The sequence below is a fragment of the Gopherus evgoodei genome, chromosome 13 (genome assembly GCF_007399415.2).
Source record: "Gopherus evgoodei ecotype Sinaloan lineage chromosome 13, rGopEvg1_v1.p, whole genome shotgun sequence".
NCBI lineage: Eukaryota > Metazoa > Chordata > Testudines > Testudinidae > Gopherus > Gopherus evgoodei.
Window position 1 is genome coordinate 6,820,202 of NC_044334.1, and position 25,570 is coordinate 6,845,771.

Below are 25,570 nucleotides of genomic sequence, written 5' to 3' on the forward strand. Positions count from 1 at the left end.
GTTAAAAGTGGCAATTTGCGAGCTGGAGAGGAAAATGGGGGATTTACAGTATATTTTAAAATCAAATTTTATTCTCAATTTTTGATTTGGTGGGATGTTATTGTTATAACCCAGTGCTGTAAACTCCAATACGCACAAACTTAGAATCAGTTCAAGGATAGCAATCCTATTATAGATACTTAAGTGGGAATACAAGCTTAAGAATTAGCCTAGAGGTGAGCAATTCTACTGGAACAAAAGTGTGGACCTGACCAGAAGCTAAAGTTTACTTTGTTTCTAGTAAGACTGCATACCTTCTTCAGAGTCCTGCTCATCTTCCTTTTCGCTTGTTTCTACTCCCGTTTCTTCATCTTCATCCTCTTCCTCCTCTTCGTCAGCATCTTCCTCCTCCTCTTCCTCATCTTCCTCCCCCTCCTCCTCGTCTTCCTCCTTTGGCAGTAAATATTTTAATATTTTAATGACACCTTTAGAAAAATATGTTCATTTTCTGTATTGGCTTTAATAAATACACCAAAATCTCAAATACCACAGCAACAGTAAACAAACCTACACAGACAACAATTCTGGACGCACAATTCAATGAGTATCAGTGCAGACTCTCAAAAGACGTGTCCCAATAAAATCAAATAAAAGGCAAATTAAAAGACAGAGGTGTTTGCCCACCTCTGAAAAACATTTACACATGTTTGCCCACCTCTGTAAAATAAAAGGCAAATTAAAAGACAGAGGTGTTTGCCCACCTCTGTAAAACATTTAAGTTTGTAATATTATACAATGGGGATGGGAAGAGGAATCTCAGGAAAAGTAGCCCATATAATTGTATCTAAGCTACTCTAACTACACTAATTCATAAGTGTAGTGCAGCAATTTAGAGCTGGAGACTTGGGGTTATAATGTGATGCACGGGGGAGGGGCAGGAGAGAAATACCTTGGCAGGTGCTGCTTTCACCAATCCTCCCTCTTCCTCCTGCTCGTCTTCCTTTTCAGAACAGGATTCTTCTTCTTTACCTGAAGTCTCATCTCCTTCCTCCCCCTCACTGTCTAGCTCCAATGGTCTTGCTGGTCTCCTTCGGAGGCCTACTGCTTCTGCATCCTTCTTAGACAGGTCTGAAGTAACATCAGACATGTCTCTGTCCCTTTCTGATTCTGATGGGGGGGAAGAAGAGATGAGAATTGTAATCAAAACATCATGATCTCAAGGATTCAACTATCATGAGTAAACTCAGAACGTTATTAACAACAGTTTTATAGCAGTGGTCAAAGGTTCCAGTCAGGATCAAAACCCTACTCTACTATGCAAGAGATAGTCCCTACCCCAAAGAATTTACAGTCTGATTTAAGGCAAGGCACAACAAGGGGCTGTAAGAAATAAGAGGAGAAAATGGGGAAGGTGAACAAGAAATATTGAGGATCTCAGTCATACCTAGTGACCATCCACATAGCCATTATTAGTTGGCAATTTATCACAGGCTTTCTGTCAGAAGTGTGTCTTGAGGAGTGATTTGTTGGAGGACAGGGGAGTGGCTTTATGAACGGGTTTGGGGCAGACGTTCCATGCGTAGGTGGCAGCGCGGAAGAGAGAGAAGACGCTTGTGGAGAAAAGGGTGGTCACAGCTGACAAACCTGGCACAGCAGATTGGGTGAAGTGATACAAATAAGAGACAGGAGCAGTAAGCGGAAAGGGGACTGTGTTGTAAAGAGCCCTAAAGGTAAGGGAAGAAAAGGGCGGTGGAGAAGAAGGAGCCGCAGAGGGAATCAAAGAGATGAGGGACATGGTCAGAGTGATGAACAGGTGGATATCTGAAGGGACTTAGAGAGGACAAGGTGGAGCACAAAGACCAGAGAGGAGGCAGCTGCAGTAGGGAAGACAGGAGATTGCAAGAGCTGGAACAAGTGTTTTAGGAATGCGAATACAGAACAAAGGCAGGATTCTGACATGTGATGGAAGCAGCAGCAAGATCTGGATAAGACCTAGGAGTTTGGGATTTCAGAGGCCAGAGTCAGTGGCAGCATTCACATCAGCGACTTGTTGAGTAACTGGGAGGGTGCTGGTGCCGTCAACCATGTCAGAGGAAGGGGAGAGAAAAAGGAAAGAGGGCGGAAGAGCATAGTTTTGGCCCTGTTAATTTTACGTGTAGTGGCAAGACACCCACGAGGAGACGTCAGCCAGTTGGAGAGAGTGAAGCAGGTTGGGGAAGAAAAGCAGATCTGAGAGTCGTCAGCATGAAGGTGGTAACTGAAGCCAAGATCACTTCCTGTGGTGAAGGTGTATCAGGGGAAAGAGGGTGGTGGCAAGGACAGCAACGAGAGAGGAGCGGAATAGGAATACCACCATCCATCAAATGAAACCCTGAAGGAAGCCCAGAATTTTGACATTTCCCCCTCCCCAGACACCCTGACCAGCTGTATGTTAAATATAGGAGCTGGGATTTTTTCTTTCACAAGGGTACCATGATCGAAGGGGCCCAAAGCCACCAAAACTCAAAATTTGGCTTCAATAAACATCAGCCTGCTTAATGGCCCACACTCAACCAGACTTTTCTTCCACATTACTTTGTCAACCTTACCCCACTTATCGACTGGATTCCTCATTGAATACAACTGCTGCTGTATTGAATCCATGAGGATCCATGGGCCCTTTGTGCACTGTGCATATAATGTGCATATAATGTTAACCCTTTGTAGGCTGCAGACTGACAACCAGCCTTCTAACCTTTCTTTGGTCTGAAATTTGGAAAATGGAAGCAATGATAGGGTTAAATGCGGGTGCAGCTGATGAACAATACATTGCCACACACAGGGGTTGGGGTTCTGTACAGGGGAAGCCAGAAGGGTCCGTAAAAGGAGGGTTGAAAGCTGCTATCATCGGTAGCAGCAACCTCCTCTGGGTTCCTTGTATTTTTATTGCAAGCATTTGCAGGAGTGCAACTGGAAGAGCACCCTAAAACCAAGCACAAAGCCCCCGTTATTCAGCGAGAACAGAAAACGATGTCTAGAAAAAGCAGGGCCTGTGTTTGTAGGATTGCTGGGAGGCTCCACTCTGTGCAGCAGGGTCTTGCCAAAACTCCCGTTCAATAGGAAGGTCCTTGCGCTAGAGCTAGGGGGTTTATTCTGTCTAGTTCTGACCTGGTTTGCTCCTGCTGCTAAGCTCAGAAAGGGATTAAAGTTTGCTGTGTGCTTCAGAATAAGACCCAGCAGAGGTAAAGGGGTAAAAATAAGGTCTACTATCAAGGGAGGAGTAAAGGTGATAAAGCCCTTTTCATTATGTTAGGGTTAAATACAAGCTTACTGGGGCTTGGAGAGCCTTAAAATGTTTAGCCCTTTAGCTGCCGATGGCTGCAATCTCAATGGTGCTTGAAGGTCCAGCGTTACACTAGAGCACTGGCCACTTATGTACCTGGTGTATGGGGCAGCACACATACTTTGTGTTAAGTAACAGAAGGGTAGCCGTGTTAGTCTGCATCTGTAAAAAGCAACAATGAGTCCTGTGGCACCTTAAAGACTAACAGATGTATTGGAGCACAAATCAGATAGGGAAGGAAGAACCCAAGGATTAATATTTTGAGGGAGTCCTTCCTGTGCCCCTCCCCCACCATCACACGCTAACTGGTGTGAACACATCAAGAACTGGGTGTTTGTTTTAAACTTTAGACTGCATGATGGAATTCTTTGTTTACTGAAACTAAGCATCTGTCCTCACAGGCACCTCTAAAGTACATTCTGGTTCTTAAATGTTTAGAACTACTTAAATAAGCTTGGTTTATAAACCCTCTTCTTTACTTTGGCTGCATGAGCAGCTGTTAGGATCAAGGACCAAGTTTACATGGGCAAGTAAACTGTACATTAGTCTTAAAGAGATCCTCAACTGACCTTTATTTATCATCTTATTTTTACTCTGCACTGTTTGGAGTAAACTTTTAAAAAAAAGTTAAAATATTTTAAAATAGACTTTCCCCTCCAAATTTAACAAAATTACTTTTTTTTAAAAATGAAATCCAAACCAAATTGGCTTTCCCTTACTTACTTCCATAATGGCTTTCATATCGGTAAGATAAACACAGCTCTGGAATGTGCTTGGTAAACTAACCTGAGCTCCCTCTGCTGGCTGACTAGTTCTGCAGCAGTGGAACAAAAATATGGTAAAGTTATGCATAAACTCTGGGTCTTACATTTCCTTGTCACAGTACATTTAAAGGAGCACAATCCAGAGCAGGTCACCAAGCTGATCAGAGTTTCAAGGTCGATTGAATTTTGGCTCAAATTCTTGAATGTGTGTCTAACTGGGAGTTAATGTGCTGCTGAGAAGTTGAAAGGAATTCAGTTTTTGTATGGTTTGCATTCACACTTGTGTATCAATTAAATGTGGATTGCAAACCTTCATCTTCATCATCAACAGACGTGGAGGGCCTGATTCTCTTCTGATCTCCGGCTGAGGCAGCTTCAGGTGGCTCCTTTCTCTTCACCTGAACAAAGAACAGGATTAGCATTTCTAAAAAGGTAGTAGAATTGAAGAAACCAACTTCTCAAGCAGATCCCAGCTGCTTTACTTTGCTAGCATAACTAAGGGCTAGTCTACACTAGAAGTGCTGCAGCTGCATCACTGCAGAGTAGCTGGTGAAGATGCTCTATGCCAAGGGGAGAGCGCTCTCCAGTCAGCACAATAAATCCACCTCTGTGGGTATGTCCACACTACCAGCCCGATTGGCAGGTAGCGATCGATCTATCGGGGATCGATTTATCACGTCTCACCTAGATGCGATAAATCGATCCCCACTGTGCTCCCCGTGGACTCTGGAACTCCACAAAGGTGAGAGGCAGCAGCGGAGTCGACGGGGGAGCTGCGGCCATCGACTCCACGCCGTGAGGACGGGAGGTGTGTCGAACTAAGAGACGTCGACTTCAGCTATGCTATTCTCGTAGCTGAAGTTGCATAACTTACATTGACACCCCCCCCCCCACAGTGTAGACCAGCCTTGTGAGTGGCAGTAGCTATGTCGACAGGAGAAGCTCTCCCATCAGCACAGACAGCACTATGCTGGAGGTTAGCTCAGTAAAACTATGTCACTCAGGGATTTCCCATACGCCCAAGCAACACAGTTAAACTGACATAAATTGGTTGCTAAAGCAGGGAAGTTGAAACAGCTAAAGAAATTTCAAAGCAAGGTTAGCTTTAAATTAGGACTTGAAGACACCCTTGACTCTTTACTTAAAAGTATTGCAGAGCCAAACTGAGTTCAGAAAAGTGAATTACACTCCACTCCTCTCACCAAACCACTGTCCATTTTCCCATGCTTCTGCCTCTTGACTGGTGGCAGAAATGCCATGATTCTTTTGGAAAAGACTTCCTGTCCAGTTTGGTTAACTCAAAGAGGGGCAGTGAAACCTTCCAGGCATTAAGGTTCAGCCACCATAACTACAAAGCATCAAAGGAAATTTAAGAGTTTCAAACTTCAGGAACTTAGGTATGCTCCACTCACTCCATTGCTTTCATCTCTCTTTCTTCTAACATAAGATAGAAATAATAATCTAATAAGATAACCAGCTTGGTCTCACACTCTCTGGCTTCACAGGGGACTGTGCATTTTTCATACTTTGCATATTGCTTGCAGCATTTAATATCCAGACTTGCTTAATCAGAGACGCAGTGGGGCCAGCATATTTTGCAAGTAGTCTTCTAACTCAACTCCTCCACCCCCAGCCACACTTTAAAATTGACACATGTAAGATCCAAAATTGTTTCTGCTAACATGAATTAAAAGCCATTTGCCTGGCAAAAAATGCTTGAACGGTGTTAGAAAGGGACCTAGGCCCAAATTCCACTCTTATGTAAATGGGTTACAACCCACTGAAGTAAACAGTTACATTCTCAACACCTGTGCCAAGTCCACCTCCTGATCTAACGTGATTTAAAGCTGCATTGTCTCTTCCATGCTGACTGGTAACTGCATATAACCCAACCTAGCAGAAACTCTGTTTTTTCCAGCAGTGCTGAAACTTTGTTTCCTAATACAGGTCACTGTCAAAAGGTTAGAGAAACTGACACTAAGGAGTAGGGGTCCCCCTTCCCAAAGATTACAGGTTACGTTAAAAGCAAGGGAGGTTGTTACACAAGAAACAGTAGAAAAGTCAGAGTGTCGGTGGGTGGGGATCTGGATGGAAAAAGGAAGGCGGCATCTATACTCTGATTGCTCAGCCAGGGAAGACTGCTACTGTTTTCTAACTCATACCTTGAAAGATGGCAGCCGAATGGCCCCTCGTAACCCAATGCCCAAGCCAATTCCCTCGTAGCCTAGCCCTTCTCCTTTGTTCCAGTTCTCCAGGAGGCAGGATGTAATTCGATCCTTTGGCTTTGGTTTTTCCTCATCTTTATTTTCGCCAGACTTCACTGGAGTGAGCGATGCCTGCATAAAAGAAACAATATTTAAAGAGGCAACATCACCCTGGTGAGTACGCAAACATTGGAAATGCCTTGAATACCTCAGGGAAGAACCATCACCTATTCAGGCTTTAGCTTCTCGAAAGACAGCATCTTCTGAAAGATGCACCATTATGTCACACATGCTTAAAGCGTGTGTGCGTGTATAGGAATACCATTATGTCACACATGCTTAAAGCGTGTGTGCGTGTATAGGAATACCATTATGTCACACATGCTTAAAGCGTGTGTGCGTGTATAGAAATCCTTTAGAAAATTTGAGCTTTTGTTTACGCTTCCCCGGCATACCAATGCTGAGGCCTATCGATGACAAATACAGAACATACTTGTTCTAGTTTCCATTGGTCAAGCTTGACCCAGATGAATCAGGGATAAGACTTGTATTAAGTCATCTAAGCCACTTCTCTACCAATGCCCCAACCATCAAAGAGTTAAACAAAACAGTGACAGGATCCATCTAAGAGAAACTTTAGGACAACCAACATCACAGTCCAAAACAAGAAAGATAAGACAAGATGCAGAGGAGAGGGGGAATTAGGGGGAATCAGTCTTTGGGAAATTGGGATCGCACGCAAGTGCTCTCAGAACTTCCATCACAACCAGACACTTTAGCATAGATGAATCTCTGATGCTTGTGCAAGGAGTTGCATTCTGAACTGGAAGAATGTCTACCTAAGTTCAAAATCCTTCCTTGGTGGGATGGATGCAGTCATAGACCGGTTAAACGATCTGAGTAGAGGTTTTCCCCATTTGCCATTTGTTATAATTGCTTGACACTGGTTGTCCTGATCCTCTTGTAATGGCATTCCACGCCCCCTCCAATTTATGTATGTGCGTGGACATGGATATGCTGGGTTCATATTGTAAGTTTCCCTCATGCACATTGGGATACACAGTGATTTATTACTGTAGGGCTACTTATGAGAATTAGCATCAAAAGTGATTTAAAAAAATTATATGGATTTACAAACAAAAGGGAAAGAAAAAAAATCAAGCAAATCAGCCCAAAATTTGATTATCAATGTTGATAGTGTCTTTTCAAATTGTCTCTTGCAGATGGACTATATGTTATACACCCAAGAGGATACAGTTTGACATCTGGGAACCATCAAGGCCTTAAAGACTTACAGGAGGGGATTTTTCTTTTCAAAAAGTGATCCACTTGTCAAGGATGTAGAGGCAAGCAACGGTCCATTGCCATTTGGCTGTCTACATCAGCTTCAAGATCCTGTCCAACAGACCGTAACAGACCGTAACACTGATAATATAACCAAATAACCCATGCTAGGCTTCTGGTATGTCTGGGGAGCACTCATGTTTAAAAGGGGTGGAAAAATGACCTGGCTACTCTTCACATGAAGAGAAGTTTTCTTCCATCTTGGCAATTAAGAAGCTATTTCTCTGCACAAGAGGCACTAGCTGCTCTGAGCAATAATGATAGTGGAGCCTGCTGAAAAGCACTCAAGCCACACACGCCTTTTTGGGACTGACCAGGCACCCGATGCCGTACTATCTTCACTCTGCAGCATCTTGCTTCTGGAAGCCACAACATCAGTTCTGATGAAGGAAAGCAGTGAACATTCTCAAGCCTTGTTCCACATACTGTGCCAGATTGAGCCATGCTTTCTAAACCCTGAGTGCAGCTTAAAACAGCAGGAGGCTCCAAGTCTTGACAAGTCGAATGGGCAGTACTACCAAGTTAAGAGCCCATTTTAGGTCTCCCTAATGCCAAGTGCTGGATCCACAGCTCCCATCTTTAGAGAAACTAAGAAGTCAGTACCCACATTCAAATAAAATTGGAAACGCATGTGCAGGAGGAACTTGTGAGTAAAATACACAGCCTAACAAGAGAATACTTTTCTACTACTGAGCCAGAATCTACGATACTCCAAATCATACTCTCTCCGTCAGAAGTCAACAAGCAAGCTAACGTTCAAGCTGCCTGAATGGCTCCTGACCCTGAACAGAACCGCATATGGACCACCCAGGAGGATACTACTCACCTTTTGGAGACAGTTCCATTCTCGAAACAGATTCACTTTCACAGCCCAGAAACCCACAACTGTTGATCTTACTGAGCTGTGTGAAACTACATGAAGTAACTGAGTTACACGTGTACCCGTGAAGGACCAATGTTGCATTGCACAACACTAATGAATTTTAGATGGGTTAGAGAAACCAATGGCCTTTATAACCTAAACCCATTTTATTAGACTTCATTCATTAGCAGACAGAACTAATAAGTGACTTTGGAACTTTTAATTAAAGATTTTCTTTTTTAATTTAAGGCACAATATTATAGTGCAAGGATGATGAGAGTCAAAGAAAAGCTAAGTGTTCATTTTTACTTAGTTGGGTCAAGGCCCAGACTGATAAAAAGCCTCAGAGGCTTCCAAGCCCAGATAATATAGAAACAGCGAAATCTTTAAAATGAAACATATTAGGCACTCAGAGACTAGATAGACAAATCTACAGCCTCACTTTGAAAAACCCAGCTGCAGCAAAGCACAGCTCATCCAAGGTAGGTGTGGATGGGAAAACTCAATCCAACAGGTGGAGAAGAGAATTCAAACCTTTCCAAGGCTGGAGCTCTAGACCTTGTGGGTTGGAAGGGGTCAGGATCAATGTGCAGCTGTCAAAAAGCAGTGACTCTTGACAGCTTTTAAGTGAAGGATGATATAATTTACTTCTGATTGTCTCTTCAGGAATGTGTTTCTAAAATTCACTCTGACCCATTCCATGATGAGGCTTCACAAGCATTACCAGAAGATCAATTCCTTCTACTGCTGTGTTCATTGACTAAACTGGTCAAAGTTCATTGTCCTCATTGAACACAAAATACAAGTTCAGCTCATATCTGCTAATACCAGGAAAGCCTGAGGAGGATATCAAGCAAGCAATACAGGTCATACTAGATTAACTGTAATAGGCCCAAGCTACATCATCAAAATGGCTTGTCTAGATCACTACACCTTGCTGGACAGAAGTTGGCAGGCTGGCTTTGGAGTTCTGGCATAGCATCAGGTTATTAATTAATTATTATTATTTATATTACTGTGGTACTTAGGAACCCCAATGTGTTATATGGAGGCCAGTACAAACACAGAACAAAAGACTGCCCAGGTGAACTAGTCAAATGGACTTCTCTGATAGAATTCAATGTCACTACATAGTAACTGTTACACTGCAACAGAATGCTACTGGTTCATCCAGGGTGGTATCCTGCACTGGCCAGCACTTGAGAGGACGGTTTGAACACCCCATAATTCACCTACCTGTATAATATTTATAGGGAGCAAAGTGCCAACAAAGATTTCTCAGATCCTAACTGATGTCCAGCTCACACCCTGCAGCATCAACAGCCCTGCTCCGTCTGATCCTCGTTAGCGTAACTGCAATTCTATTTTCCTAAGAGTGTAATTTTATTAATTTTACTAGACTATTCAACTTTTCCTTAACCTGTGGCAGTGAGTCTACGCAGATTGTGTTTAGAAATATTTCCTGTGCTGAATCAGGCTGTAAGTTCCAGGACAGAGAAGAGAACACAAGAGCTAGCAGCGGCAGAAGCGTATAAAATAGACCGAGTTGCCACTGAAGAGCTCTGCCACCAGTTGCTTATGTTTGGTCATTTCAGGGTCTCGTTTAAACCAACTTCTCAAATTATCACATTTCCCTTTATGCACCCACTAGCTAGCTTTGTGCTGAACTCGCTCTTTTGTTAACATGAGGGACCTTGTCAAGAAGTGAATGTCTTGAGTATTAATCAAGGAGAAAGGTGTAGTTCTGAATGCAAGACATTTAACCCAGCACTAAAATGCAGCAAATGTCTGGAGTGGAACACGGCAGCTGGAAAGGAAGTGAAGAATACCGTGCCCAGCTCCAAGTAGAGGACGACTCCCTGATGGCAGAATTAACGCCTCTCATCTTACATCCGAAAGTCTAATTTGCAGAATGTATCTGCTGCTATTTTAGTGCAAGTCAACTAGAGCCAAATCCTGGTCCTACTCAAGTCAAATGAGAGTTTTCCTCACTGATTTCACTGGGTCAAGATTTAGTCTAGGATTCATCCCCTCCAATTTAATTTTAATGGGACATCTACCTCTTTCCTTGGAAAGCTATTCCACAGTCTCACTGCTCACCCTTCAGGACCTTTTCCTGATATTCCTCCTTAAGTTTCCTCTAATCTGATTCCCTGCATTTTCGCTTGTTCACATCCTACCTTGGAACACCTTAAGCCCTTCTTCTCCAGATCCATCTGCACAGCTCTAATGTATGAAACGTTAAGAGTTCCTACCTTTGCTAGACGTTCTTTCTTGTCCCACCAGTCATCGAAGGCTCTGAATGCTACCACCTCGACCATTTTCCGGTTCAAGTCCCTTTTCATAATTGCTTTTAATTCCTTCACAATCACCAAGAGGACACCATCCACAGTAGCCTTGTGCGGATCCTCCTTCTTCGGCACATAACCCGGTGGTGGGACTGAGGGGTCAAACTTGGGCAGCGGCGGCCATTGCTGCCCCCGGCCAATAGCTGCCCCCATTGAGAAGGGACGGTAGGGAGGAAGATTCACAAACTGCATCCGGCTTCCCATAAAAGGTGGGTACTGGTACGTGTTCTGCCCCTGCATCATGCGGCTCAGCATCTGAGTTTGCATCTGGAAGGACATTGGCATGCCGCCCCACTGGTTGCCCAGGACATTTATCATATCCACTTGCATGACAGGAAACAAGCCAGGATGGAATGGAGGAAGTGGAGGCAAGATATGAGGCGGTGGGACCCCAGGTGGTGCAGGAAGGGGAGGTGGCGGGACGGTGACAGCTGGATGAGTTGGTGGAGGCGGTGGCGGTAGAGGTGGTGGCATTGGAAAGCCTGGTTGGGGTGGGGGTGGGGGTGGAAGTGGAGGGAACCCTGGTGGGGGCATGGGTATCGACTGAGTCATCACAGCAGAGTTGCTAACAGAGGAGTTCACCACAATGGTTTTGGCACATTCTGCACTGGTGATTGGTGAAGAATTCATTTCGTCGTCAGATATTTCCATGTCCTCCCCTGAAGAATGCTGACCCTGGAAGAAAGGGAAAGAGAAACACATTCCTTTAATATAAGTTACCTTTATACTGGTTGTTTGGAGCAAGAGTCACGTTACTGACATTTTAATCATAACTGGATAAAGGAAAGTGATGTACAGGAAGGTGTGTCCCACTGAGCACATGGAGTTTCATTTAAGCCATTCTGTTTCATGTCAGACTACACATGAAACCTCCAGGAAGGGATAAGCTAAAAGCTTTCTAACAGTGAAACGGCACTAGCCAGCTGAATAGCAAAAATAGGCTTCTATGCAACATAGTAAATGCTGCCCCCATATTTTGTTAAGTACCTACAATCCCACTTCGGTGTGCAACGCAATGTCTTGCTGACACATAGTACTGATAGAGAATACAATTTAAAAGAGTAACTAATCAACCTTACACTCTCCAGCAAGTTAGTGTTTCCATTTTTTAAAATCATAATCCCCAGACTTTGGCAGCTAAATATTGACTCTAAGTAACAGTCAGAAGAAAGATGTGAGTTTCATATTAATGTTTGCAACTATTACAATTATGCCTTATGACAAAGCGCTTCAGACTGAGAAAGGAGCTCTGTATCTAGTTTTCCATTATCTTTGATCCTCACAGATTGAATCCAAAATTCTCAGAGTTGGGGAATGGGGAGAGGCACTGACCCAGGGTATGTCTACACTTGGAGCCAGGGATGTGGAGTCCTAGCTTAAGTAGACATACTGAACTAGTTCTCATCAAGCTCGTGCACTAAAAACAAGTAGTGTAGCCACAGGAGAAAAGGCAGCAGCAAATGTGGGCACTGGGTACCTCCCTCAAGGGCAAACCCACTCAGGTCTCATGGGTCCCTGCCACTGCCTGTCCAACTTTGGCTACGCTGTTATTTTCATCACATTAGCTCAATGAGAGCTAGCGCGAGTATGTCTACTTGAGAAGAGAATCACAACCCTATGTCCAAGTGTAGACAGAGCCCAAGTTTCTGAACAGACACTCTGCACAACCATATGGAATATGGATATAGATATTTTGTATAAAATGCAAAACCTACGTCTCACCCCTTCCCAAACAAACAAACAAACAAACAAACAAAACAAACAAACAAACAAACTCCCCAAACAAAAACAAAACAAAAAAAATCATTCAAAGTCAATGGTGCTATGATGTAAATGGATTAACACATCCAAGGGCACCTGCCTGCTCTGAGGCCTGGGCTACACTAGCGGGGGGGGTTCGAACTAAGATACGCAACTTCAGCTATGCTATTGGCGTAGCTGATGTCGAAGTACCTTAGTTTGACTTACCTGGCCGTCCTCACAGCGGCGAGTCGAATGCCGCGGCTCCCCCGTTGACTATGCTTACTCCTCCTGCCGAGGTGGAGTACGGGAGTCAATTAGCAGATCAATTTATCACGTCCAGACGAGAAGCGATAAATTGATCCCAAATACATTGAACACTACCCGCCGATCCGGCGGGTAGTATAGACGTACCCTGAGATTCATAGAGTACCAAGAACTGCCTCCTAAACTGCATACAGCACAACAGCAACTGATCAGCTAGATCCATTCTAGATAGAGTTGCACTTAGCAAACAAGGTCTCAGCTGCCTATTATATTGGAAAGGCATTTTAGGCTTGGAGTCACACAGGAAGCTGATGTATGCTGTCCCATCTCTCAGATGATTAAAAAAAAATAAAAATAAAAATAAAAATAAAAATTCCAGCAGCTAAATATAGGAAACGGAAGAGACACCCAAATACTCAGAGGCAGTTTTTCTGGTATACTTGATCATGACAAAGCTGCTTATTAACTGGATCTGTTAGGGCCAGTGTGACAGCACCTTGTCACTGGCCCTAAGGGAAGGGAAAAAAAAAGACTTCAGTCTTCATTTTTCCAGCTAGCAGCACTGAATAGTGGGAGCACAACTGATTACCTAATTCCCCTCTGCATCCCCTGCTTGAACACAACTGGACTCACTGGCTTATTATTTCTTGCAAGCAGTTCCTTCTCCCCAACCGCAGTGCATAAAAAGGCAAAACAAACAGCTTGCACATTGCCACAAGCTAGATCAACTACAGAAACCACCCCACAAATCCAAAGACACGGTACCTGCTGAAGACAGTAGTTGTGGCTGGATTTTTGCCACAATAGTCAAGAGATACATGGGTTCTGTGATTTTTGTGGGTTTATTTTTTATTTTTTTTAAACTGGGATATTTGCGCATGGGTGGATGAGCATGTTGGCGAAAAAGCTGAACCGACTGCACTGTGACTACACGGTACTCGCCAACAAACACTATAAAAACATGAATCATTAATCAGAGGACACTTCTGGTACAGCAACTACCACCAGAGAGCAGGCTAAGCACAGGACTTGCAACCGCATGTTCGTGCACCTCTTTTGTCAGGGCCTTCCCTTACCTCATAAACTGCAAAATGATCACACCAGCCAGTGCCAACCCCCAGAACTGAAGCTCTCCATAGCTTGAAAGCTTCTCTCTCTCATCTGGTCCAATAGAAAAGATTGCCTCACCCACCTCATCTCTCTAAGCTAGACCCAACCACTCAAAAGTAAGTGGTTTATAAAAATGGCAAAAAAAACCTGGCCCTTTTTCCTGAAAAATCATCAACATACATGTACTAATACCTATGGTGGGTGCCTTAGAAACAGAGCAAATAATTGATATGTCACTGGCTCACCTGTAACAGCTGAACAAAAAATAAATTTAGGTTCAAACAAAACATTTCATTCAACCAGAAACTTCGGGGGGGGGGGGGGGAGTTAGAGGGGCGGGAGGAGGGTATTTTTTCTTTTAGAACAGGTTTTTGGGTGTTTTTCACCATTTTGTTTATTTAACAGATCGAGCTAAATTATGAAATGAAACACTGATTTTCATTTAGACTTTTCAAAGCCCCTCCCCCATTTTTTATTTGGCTGAAATTTTTTGCCACATTCAACCCAAATTTGCAAATAGATTTGTTTGATGCATTTTTCGGCAAACAAGCTATTAGCCAAAAGAAATGTGCCCAGCTCTGCTTTGAAATGCTTTGTCTCTGCCCACTGTTAGTAGGTTTGCCAATTTTGGTTGGATGTACTTCTGGAGATTTCAGCACGACATAATCTTTAATTAAAGATTAATCTTTAATTCTGGGAGACTCCAGGCCAATCCTGGAAGGTTGGCAACCCTAACTGTTAGCAGAGCTCTACAGAGTGATAGTGACAAGGGAATAATTCTGAAAGTGCTCAGCGTCCTGTGTTAGTAACTCTCTACCTTCACACAGGCACTCTGCGACAGATGCATTTTAAAAATCCGAAAATGACTGGCTAAAATAGAAAAATAAAGTGCGTCTGGGGTCCAAAACAATTACCCAAAGCACTGGACTTTCAGTATAAGTATGATTTCTGCCCTCTTCATCCTGAGCACCTCGTGACTTGCCATCTAAAATTTCCAATTATATTTAATACACTTTACAATCTTTCCCACTGGTCCACTCTGGCAGCTCAGGGAGCTGCAGATGTCTCAGGGACCAGGAAAGCTATGAATGAGGAGAAACCCTGCAGCTTCAACAATGCTTCAGCGAAAGGGGGCAGAGGAAGGGAATGAATAGACAGCTTGTGTCAGGTGTAAGGAAGGTTACTTGAAACTAGACTCATTTTTCAACAAGCTAAGCATGAAAGGTGTTGTTAAAAAGCACCCAGATCCAACACAGGAGGTGCTCAATGTAAAATATCCATTACTGGTTATGAAACCCAAGGGAATCTGGTGTGTTCAGATAACTGAGCAAAGAAAGAAGTGACTTTAAATTAAATTCTGCTGGCTGAGCAATGCTGAGATCTGTAGGGAAAGTCACTTCATCTCCTTCTGGTGGAGGAACAGTACAAGGCAGAGAGACAGAATATGAAGATCCATGGTAAGTGTTGGGGCCCAGATCCACCTAAATTTTCTGTGTGCTCTAGACAGACTGTCTCCCAGTCCTCTCCTTCCACAGGGGAGGCAGCCTAAGCCCACCATAGCAGTTGGACAGCTTGTACTTCACTGGTTCCTGCTTCTCCACCTCTGATATACTGCGCCACCATTATGTGACATTAATCCCAATGATCCTGCTTGAGTCAGCGCCTTCTTTCTGGACACAGGTAATGCTGAGACACCAAGATCAGCAGCACCTCCCTTGGAAAACCTCCACCAGAAGGCAGCCTATTTACCTTATAACTCATAAGACCCACTCATGTGAACAACCGCTACCCAGAATTTCCAAACACTCTTAGAGGGTCGTTCTAGGCAGCTGTCTCAGTGCTGGGCAATCCTGCACAGAGGATGAGGAGGGAAGACTTCCTCTTCAAGGAATGATCTAGCAGAAAGGTGTTCAAAATTATAGATAACAGAAGCCAGCAGGCCTAACCTGACTTCTTTTAAAACTTAATAAAGTGCTTTGGCTACAAATGAGCTTTTCTTTATTCTTTTATTTGGCTTACTTGCACTGAATGGGAACTGCAAATACACACGGACTAAAGTCCAGTGTAAGACTGGAAAGCTGTTGTAAATTATTCTGAGAGACAAGGTGGATGGGTGGGTCTGGCCAGATCTGAAGAAGAGCTCTGCATAAGCTTAAAAGCCTGTTTCTCACACCAACAGAAGTTGGTCCACTAAAACATATTGCCTCACTCACCTTGTCTCTCTAATATTTTGGGACCAACATGGCTACAAAAATACTGCATACAACAATGTAAATTCTTCTGACATTTATGGGGTTGTGTATGGAAGGTCGCAATATTTGCCTATCCTTCCTAAAACATCAGGGGTTGCAATTCACCAGTATCTGGAGAGCAAACAAGATTTGAGGTCCAGTTTTCATCCCATAGGGAGATAGAGAAGACAGGTAAAAGGTAACAGTAGGGGGAGACTGGGCAGAAAGGAAGAGGAAAAAAACAACACACAAGATCAAAAGCTTGGGTTTCAGCTTGGCATCCCCCGCCCAGGTCAGGGGGGCTCGGGCGGGCTCAGGCTTCTGTCCCCCAACTCCTTGGGCCATGTAGTAATTTTTCTGGTCAGAAGGGGGTCGCAGTGCAATGCAGTTTGAGAACCCCTACCCTAGATCATCTGCCCATCCCTCATTTTCTTCCTGAAAAAAAGTGAGTAGGCTTTGTTCACTTGGGAACTCCATTTCCACAAAACTGGGTTAAATCACAGTCCTTGATATTATACCAAAACCAATGAGTCCTGGATTTCAAAAGGATAGTTTATCAAGTGAGTTCAGAGAAAGCCAATCCTGCCACAGGAAAAGGCACTTCTAACTGTATTAATCCGTGTGGCACTTCTGAGCCATCAGTGCTGCCATCTTCACTTTGCACCAATGTGTTTAAGAATTGGCACAACAGGTATTTAATTATATGCATGCCACATTTTTCAAAGGTGTTCTAGAATGCAAATCTGTTTGGATAGACCGGCATAACTGGTTTTAAATGGCCTAATTTCTTGTCAGTCCAAAACGCTAAGTGCCCCATTTGATACTGGTACAGTCAGTTGTCAGCACTGAGACTTCTACAGCAAAGAAAACAGAACGCCACATCCTGAGATCCCACGGCTGATTAGGCTGGATAGCGATGGAATTTGGAGCCCCCCACATCTAGAATAGCAGTCCTAATCCAGGTCAATAATGACCAAAATTAGACACTATTTGTGACCTAAATCTTAATCCAATCTAGTCTCAGTTCAGAAAGGTTCCACATTAGAAAATTCATTAGCACAATCAGTTTCCTTTTCAGTAGTTTCAAGCATTGAGATGAAGCCAGAGAGATTGATCTCTCCTCTGAGCTGTAGGAGTGATCTCATGAACAGGGACGAGGTCTGTGTTTGGAAGTCTGCACATGCTGTATCTGTCCTGCCCCAGGAGAATTTTATAAGCACTAATTTCACTTTAAAATAAATAAGTCTTATCACATCGGTGTGTCTAGATTTCAGCTAGATGTTATCAGAATTTGACAACTGCCTGACACTTTTACTCAAACCTTCTGTTTATCATCAAGTCACACATTTGTGTTAGGCAGCCTGTATCACCAAATGCAAGAGATTACTCCAGTATATCCCCACAGTAAATAGTACTGGGTCAGCAATCCCAGTTGAACCATCAAGAATGAATATAATGAAAAGCAGGTTAAATAGCAGTCAGTGTGATGCAGGAGGCGGCCGTTAATATTAATGAAGAAACAATGAAGAAACATTGCTTGCAAAATGTGGAAACTCCGTTGCGCCTGTCCTAGCTAATGCTCAAAACAAAAAGAGGAGGGAACAAATTTACTTTCCCTTTCTCCCTCCAGCAAAACATGTCCTCAGAAAAGAAAATGTAGCATTAAGTTTTACTTTTCTCGCGATACCTCAGGAAAAGGGAGAAAAAACAGACTCATTACAATTTTAAAAAGAGTGCTCACAGTCAGCACCTAGGTGCATATACAATATAAACAAACAACAATTTCAATTATGCTATATTTATCAACTTGAATGCTCTGTGAGATATTTAAGCCCCAAATCTTCCCTCCTACACACCGGCCAACGAATGGGAACTGTGGAGGCAGAATTTGGCCCTTAAAGCTATGACTAAAAATCTGAGTAGTCCACATTTAAATACCAAAATCTAGCAATTTGAAATGCTGAGAGGGAGCCTGGCAAGAGAGCTAGAAAAGAAGCCAGTCCCGCTTCTCAAAATAAAACATTACTTTATCATAACCTCACTGAATGACAAAATACTGAGCACTTAAACTACTTCACTGAGTTTTAGATCAGGCCCATCCAAAGAGGTTCACAAAAAGGAGCAAGTATCATTAATCTCTTTTAAAAAAACCAACACTCCACTGCCTGTGAAACTGAGGCACCAGAGAAGTTAATGGACTTAACAAAGGCAAATGGCAAGGCAGTGACAGAGTCAAGAATAGAACCCAGGTCCCTCTAACTTCCTAGCTACTAGACTATTGCTGTCATTTATTGCAGGAAGAAGAACAGGAGTACTTGTGGACGTTAGAGACTAACAAATTTATTTCAGCATAAGCTTTCGTGGGCTACAGCTCACTTCTTTGGATGCACAGAATGGAACAGACAGACAGGAGATATTTATACATTAAAAGGTGGAGGTATGCATACCAACTGGAAGAGTCCAATCAATTGACATGATCTATCATCAGCAGAAGAAAAAAAAACCCTTTGAAGTGATAATCAAGATGACCCATAGAAGGTGTGAGGAGAACTTAACATAGGGAAATAGATTCAATTAGTGTAATGACCCAACCATTCCCAGTCTCTGTTTAAACCTAAGTTAATTGTATCTAATTTGCATATTAATTCGAGTTCAGCAGTCTCTCTTTGGAGTCTGTTTTTGAAGTTTTTTTGTTGCAAAATTGCCACCTTCAAGCAGGGGCGGCTCTAGGTATTTTGCTGCCCCAAGCATGGCAGGCAGGCTGCCTTCGGTGGCTTGCCTGTGGGAGGTCCCCGGTCCCGCGGATTCGGCGGCGTGCCTGCAGGAGGTCTGCCGAAGCTGCGGGACCAGCGGACCCTCCACAGGCATGCCGCCAAAGGCAGCCTGCCTGCCACCCTCGCGGCGACCGGCAGAGCGCCCCCCATGGCTTGCTGCCCCAGGCACGCACTTGGTGTGCCGGTGCCTGGAGCCGCCCCTGCCTTCAAGTCTGCCATTGAGCAGTTAGAGAGGTTGAAGTTCAGGGTACATGTAGGGCTCTCTCCTACCACCAGCATGACAGTGTGGTGGTATTCTATACAGAAAATAGCCCAAGGTCAATATGCCCACCATTAGAAGAAAACAATGGCCCATGAATCTATTACATACAAATCTCCTTGAGCAATTTCCTGAGCTGCTTCTCCTGGAAATCTGAAAGAGAACTGAACATTTTAAATTTGTCACTAGATTTCTTACTACGGTGTCCAAAACAAAAAAACCCTCCAAGACTGAGAATGCAGCCTAGTCACATGCAACAGTTCCTCAAAAACACGATATTGCACTGAGAAACATTTTTCTTTTCTTTAAACACAAACAGATTCAAACCCAGCATAGAGATCCTGCTCCAGACACAGGTGGCATAGACGAACACGTCATTATTTTGCTGTCCACCATTAGATGCCAGGGCAGAAGTGCTGTTTTTAAGGGATTTTTTTGTTTTCAATGATGCATTTTGCCTTTCAGAAGTGGAATGATCAAGCAGTAAGTCATGAGAGAGTGGATGCTATCAGTAATTATCTTTTGCCTGGTAGTGTCAGGCACGAGGCTGAAACACTCAAGAGCATATTTATGACAAACTCCTCCTACATTTTTAATTGAGATTATAAAACAGATCTTTCTTTCAATGATGCACATATTGTAAAACAGTGGTTTTCAACAAGTGGTCCGTGGATTCCTGAGGGTCTGCAGACTATGTCTAAGGGGTCTGCGAAAGGTTGGTACTACTATAGAACAGTGGCTTTCAACCTGTGGTCTATGGGCCCCTGGCAGTCCTCCTACTATGTCTAAGATTTCCAAATGAGTTCACACCTCCATTAGAAATTTTTTAGAAGTCTGAAAATGAAAAAAAGGTTGAAAACCACTGCATTAGAAGTTATCTGGACCAAACATGCAAATAGAAGCTACAATTGTTTGTTTACTGTCTCTTCCCCAGAACTTTCACATCAATTAGTCTTGTCCTTCATCTTATTGTAGACAGTGTCAGGGACTCTAACCCCGACGGCAAAGTTCGTTGTCTGACCGCGAGAGAGACAGGCAACACCAGCAAGGTCCGATCAAAAGCTCTTTATTGACAAGTGCACGCATCAATAGAGAGCAGCTCGTCTCCAGAGAGAACCAGCCCCCTCTTTACATCTTAGTATAAGCCTATATAGACAGTTCCATTGCGTCATAAATTATTCACTGGAGCAACCCACCCCTTCTTCTAACAACTAGAAACTAGACACCTTTAGTATACATGCATGCCTAAAGTTAGAAATGTAGGGGAGTTAAAAACAAACAAAGAACAAAACCAGGGAGTGAAAACAAGGAGGCTGGGAAACTAGGGTTCTTATCAGTTCTTCAACAGCAAACACCTGCATGCATAAAGAATGAGGCATCTAGAGACTAACAAAAGTATTTGAGCATAAGCTTTCGTGGGCTAAACCCCATTTCATCGGATGCATGCAGTGGAAAATGCAGTAGGAAGATATATACACACACAGAGGACATGAAAAAATGGGTGTTGCCATACTAACTATAACAAGAGTAATCAATTAAGGTGGGCTATTATCAGCATGAGAAAAAAACCTTTTCTAGTGATAATCAGGATGGCTCATTTCCAACAGTTGACAAGAAAGTGTGAGTAACAGTAGGGGGAAAAATTTAGCATGGGGAAATAGGTTTTACTTTGTGTAATGACCCATCCGCTCCCAGTCTTTATTCAAGCCTAATTTAATGGTGTCCAGTTTGCAACTTAATTCCAATTCTGCAGTTTCTCCGAGTCTGTTTTTGAAGTTTTGTTGTTGGAGTATTGCAACTTTAAGGTCTGTAGAAGTGGGTTTTAGCCCACGAAAGCTTATGTTCAAATAAATTTGTTAGTCTCTAAGGTGCCACAAGTACTCCTCATTTTTTTTTGCTGATACAGACTAACACAGCTACCACTCTGAAACCTAGCAGCATGCATGCGTCTGCAGCTATACAAAAAAATTATTATGATTTATATCAGACTCCTTATCTTCTACTAAACTTCTCCTTCTAGGAGATCCTTTTGCCTCATTTGTCCACATCATCCATTCTTCCATGACACAACTTACTCACAGAACAGCTTCCTGAATCAACATTTGCCATTCCACAAAAAAGGGTTTGTTTTGCAAAGCCAGTGTGCAATATCAGACTAAAACTCCACAACACGCCATTTGCAGTGATTGTTTGTATGGCCTCATTGTGGGTTCAGATTGTCAGCTCTTTGGAGCACGGACTACTGGAAAGTGCCATGTATATCTACAAGCAAGTTATAAGATTACAACATCATGTAATGTAAGTAAATGACTGTTAATACTCTTCAAAACAAAAGTGTTTAATTAGAGAATGGAAGACTGTAAATAACCAAATTTACTTCCACAGTTTTGACACAGCACCTTTCAAATCAAATCATTGGGCAAAGGTTACAAAAAGAAATTCTGCAAGAAGAGAAAGGGAGATTACATCAACAACCAGCCCCAATGCATATGCTGGTAGTGTGATACAAAAGGTAGGATTTCAATGCACTAGAGTTTTTGTTTGTTCATTTTTTAACTGCTCAGTATAAGACTTTGGGTTTCTTTTTATTTTACTAACAATAATAATTATAAGCAATGGCAACACCTCACTCAATGCATGCTGTGTCTTGGCTTGTTTTTGATTGTGTGTTGTTAAACTGGCAGCAATTTGGAGCAAGGACACGTTATTTGTTTGGCACAGACCACCCTCCACTCAGAAAAGTGTAAAACCTACACTGCTCTACAAACAGAGAGACAAAAGCAATTGTAAAGTTAAAGTACTCATCAAAAACAAAGCATCTTATTGGAAAAAAAATCAAACATCACCCCCTAATTTATACTGCTTTGTTAAACGCTCGGAGGAAGCCTTAAGATGATACCGCAAAACACAAAGGAATAGAGGGAGCAATTCCCCAGAAAACGACGGCTCTCTCCTAGGACTATCTGGTGTGTAAAGAAATGCCACTACAGTGCATGTTTGTGTCGCACAATGTGCCAGGCTCAGGTGTTGGTTCCTAATTAGACTGTGCTTCATGCAGAGAGAAACCACAGAAGGGCAATTGAGAATATCTGAGGAAGTCAACTACCTCAGCTCACCTGGGCATTTTAATAAGCAGTGGACTAGCTCTCTCATAGCAGAGAAATGCCTCAGGCTAGTACTGGCAAAAAGGAAGAAAAATCCCCTTAAGAGTCACATTCAGCTTCTTTTTCAACTTGGAGCACCAGTAAATCAGCTCCTGTTTTAACGCCTATGTAGGATCTGGAATCCAGGCCACTGGTCCTCTCCACAGAGTAAGACCCAATAAATTAAGATGAAGGAACCTAAGAAGGTCACAGTACTGTAGACAGAAGAGCCTGAGGCAGAATCAGGTTTCTGGTATTGAACTGCTAGAGGTATGCGTAGATAAGCTTCCTGTGGGTTCACAGATGAACACTGGGACAACCATGAGTGTGCTGTGTGACTCTTTTGGGCACAACGTGACCTTGGTCAAACTATTTCAAGCTCAAAATGGGACAAACCTCTACTTGTTCTCTTCTCCAGAGAATCTCTTGTCAGGAGGAAATGGAACAACAGGGTCAATTCTTGTATTGGCCTATGGCTAATACCTTGATCTTTTGTTCAGGAATTGAGGCAGCCTGTGGGGGACAACGCTGTTCTGAGCATGGGGGATAGATATAGGCAGTAACCTTGGGATGCTGCAGACAGCTCAGTGGTCTGAGGTGATCAGGTCTCCACTGGTCTAGAAAGGTGAGAAGTCTGCCCTTTAGCTCCAGGTCTCTTGAAAGGGAGAGAGGAGGACTCCAGAACAGACAGAACAGGAAGCCTTGAGCTCCCTCTCAGGAAGGGTTAGGGACAAAGAAATAGTTCCTCTGGAAGCTTCTTTCCTTTACTGCCAGGGCCATAAAAGTTAAAACTTGGTCTGTTATAAAAGTTAAATATTTGGGGTTGGCTCTTCACAAGCTCTCGGCATTGATCTAACTGCTGCCATTGGTTCCCACTGAGCACTTCTGAAAACCCCATCCTTAGGCTTTTCCTGACTAGCCACAGCATCTGATCCCTGTTTTCCAAAAAGGCCTTAAGAGTGTGATGGAAGAGGTTCCTAAAGAGACAGCTGTCAACTGAGGCAGAACTATACATTGGACTTGGAAGAAAACTCCTGCCAGATTTGCTCCAATAGGAAGCTTGGAGAGCTTAGCTGAGTTGGTGAAAGGACATACTTTGTAGTGTGTGGGGGCAAGGGTATTTCACCTCATGTGTTGTTACTGATTGTGTTAACTGCCAGGTGAGGGTATGATTTAGTCAAATCTTTCCCTCCTTCACAACTGGGGGATTTCCACCTAAGTAACAGCTGCACCGTAGGCTTGATTTAAAGTGACTTAGTGATACCACTATCAAGAAAGATAAGTTCTCTAAAAGGGAGAATTTAGAGGATCCAGACTCTTCCTCTGAGACATCTTCAGACATAGCTGTCTGCAGGGACAACCCCCACAGGAGAAGACAAGAGAGCTTCCCCAAAGCTCTTTCCCAGCGATTACCTGTTTATTGTGAGATTTGTCAAGAAGGTTTAAGCCAGCTTTATCAGGGTGAGTAGGAGATGCAGGGGTGTGTGTGTCCTGCCCGTGGGCAGCTATTTAACAAGGCAGCCAGTCTCTGCAGACATACTGTTCTGGTTTCCCTATTTAGGGTGGGGAAAGGAAAGGGATATTTTAAGGAGCCATTTGCACTCTTCACTTCAAAGGCTTTAGCCAACAGGGAAGCTAAATCAAGTGGCAAGAGAATACCCCCTACTGACAAAAGAGTCAGGGAATATTCTCTACTTCTCCCAAAGACTTCTATGCAGATCAGCCAGACCTGCTGGAGGTGGAAGATCCAGGTAAACCTCTTGTCCATCACCTCCTGATTCAACAGTTCAGAGTCTCTGGAAACAGAATAACGCAAATCCAGCTGATAGAGGGCCTGCAAAAAGAACATTTAATTGGCTTGCTCTTTGAAGTTTTCTGCCATCTCAGACACTACCAGTGGATTTTATTCTAAGGTTTTGCAGGCTGGAAAGAGCAGGGATTTGAGGCTGCATCTTACTCTCTAAAGAGGCAGAGAAAGACCAAGGAATTTGGGGCTGATGAGAAGAGACCTAAAGTCCTCAGTACCAAAACTGTTATAGATAGGATTGGTGCTACTGCCTCTCATGTGCACTCACAGATCCATTCAGCATTTCACAGTGACACCTTAGGGTCAAAGTTAAAGAAAGGAACTAACTATATTAGATCAAAGTCCATCTGCAAGCAAAAAGGACACAATACCCTAGTAGAGGTCACAGATAGCATACAGTACCAGGCAGCAGCTCAGAAAGCCACTTCCCAAACTCTGCAATTTCCTCTCATATACAAAACTATTAAGTCAAACTAACTCATGAATTCAGTTCTTGCTACTCAGCGCAAGGAATAATAAAGTAGATAAGCCCACAAAACAGCAAGTAACTATCAAGCCAGTTTATTTTTATACAGACACTGTATTCAAACAACTTTTCACCAGTAGATCTAGACTGATTTGACTTTCTTCCTTCACACCTCTCTACTACCACCAAAAATGGATGCAAACATGTGACTATTATTATTACTGCTACTACTATGATGTAATTAGGGAAGCACTGTCTTTGTTCCAGCTGGGAATTTCTGCAGATTTCCCACAGTCAGTAATAGAAGGAGTTCAGTATGTAATAATATATTACTAACTAAGAGAAATGCAGCCCTTGCAGTATGGGGTTTCCTCAGCGAGAATATAATAATACAGGGAGATGGTGGTTTGAGGGCAGTGGGCAAAAAGTAGTATTTATCAAGTCACCTTTCAATTCTACCCTTCTCTTTAAAACTAATGATCCTTCTTTCACATCAGTTTTCTCTTGGAACGGATGCTGTCACAGTTACAGGTGAGTTGCCTTTTAGACACCTCTGCAGTGCCTCTTGAGTGCACCCCTCAAGTAACTGCCTGGCTCTCTTCACCTCTCTCAAGGTTGGAATGCCATAGTTCAAGCACTCTTTGACTGGGACTCCGGGTTGCAGCCCCCATTTCCCAACTGTGTAAAACGACAGGATCAACTGTATTTGGCATCTGCATGAAAATTTCTTGCCAGAAACTTGTGAAATGCACCCGATAAAAGTGAATGAAAACAAAAGTATTGTTTATTTACCCAAAGGTACATAAGAAGAGAAAAGTGTTAAAACACCAAAAGCCTCATACGTCTGGCTCCTACCGAAAACGTATCTTACCTTGCAAGTTTTTGGTAAATTCCACTCAGACCAGGGTGCTTACTTCTGACCTGGGAGGGACAGACAGATCTGCTGCTGT

The 25,570-nt window shown here is 43.1% G+C and overlaps 1 protein-coding gene across 2 annotated transcripts in view; it reads right to left on the reverse strand.

Moving 5' to 3' along the window:
- SETD1B (SET domain containing 1B, histone lysine methyltransferase) overlaps positions 1–25,570 on the reverse strand; it is a 68,893-nt gene that overhangs the window by 20,673 nt on the left and 22,650 nt on the right. For both annotated transcript variants that reach the window (XR_004002950.1, XM_030582574.1), the window contains exons 7-11: positions 10,731–11,498; positions 6,228–6,401; positions 4,376–4,463; positions 929–1,146; positions 294–429 (exon numbers count right to left, since the gene is read on the reverse strand). Coding sequence is in view for 1 of the 2 variants with exons in the window: in XM_030582574.1 (XP_030438434.1) it covers positions 294–429; positions 929–1,146; positions 4,376–4,463; positions 6,228–6,401; positions 10,731–11,498 (1,384 nt within the window). In the remaining variant the exon portion in view is untranslated. The remainder of the gene's footprint in view (positions 1–293; positions 430–928; positions 1,147–4,375; positions 4,464–6,227; positions 6,402–10,730; positions 11,499–25,570) is intronic.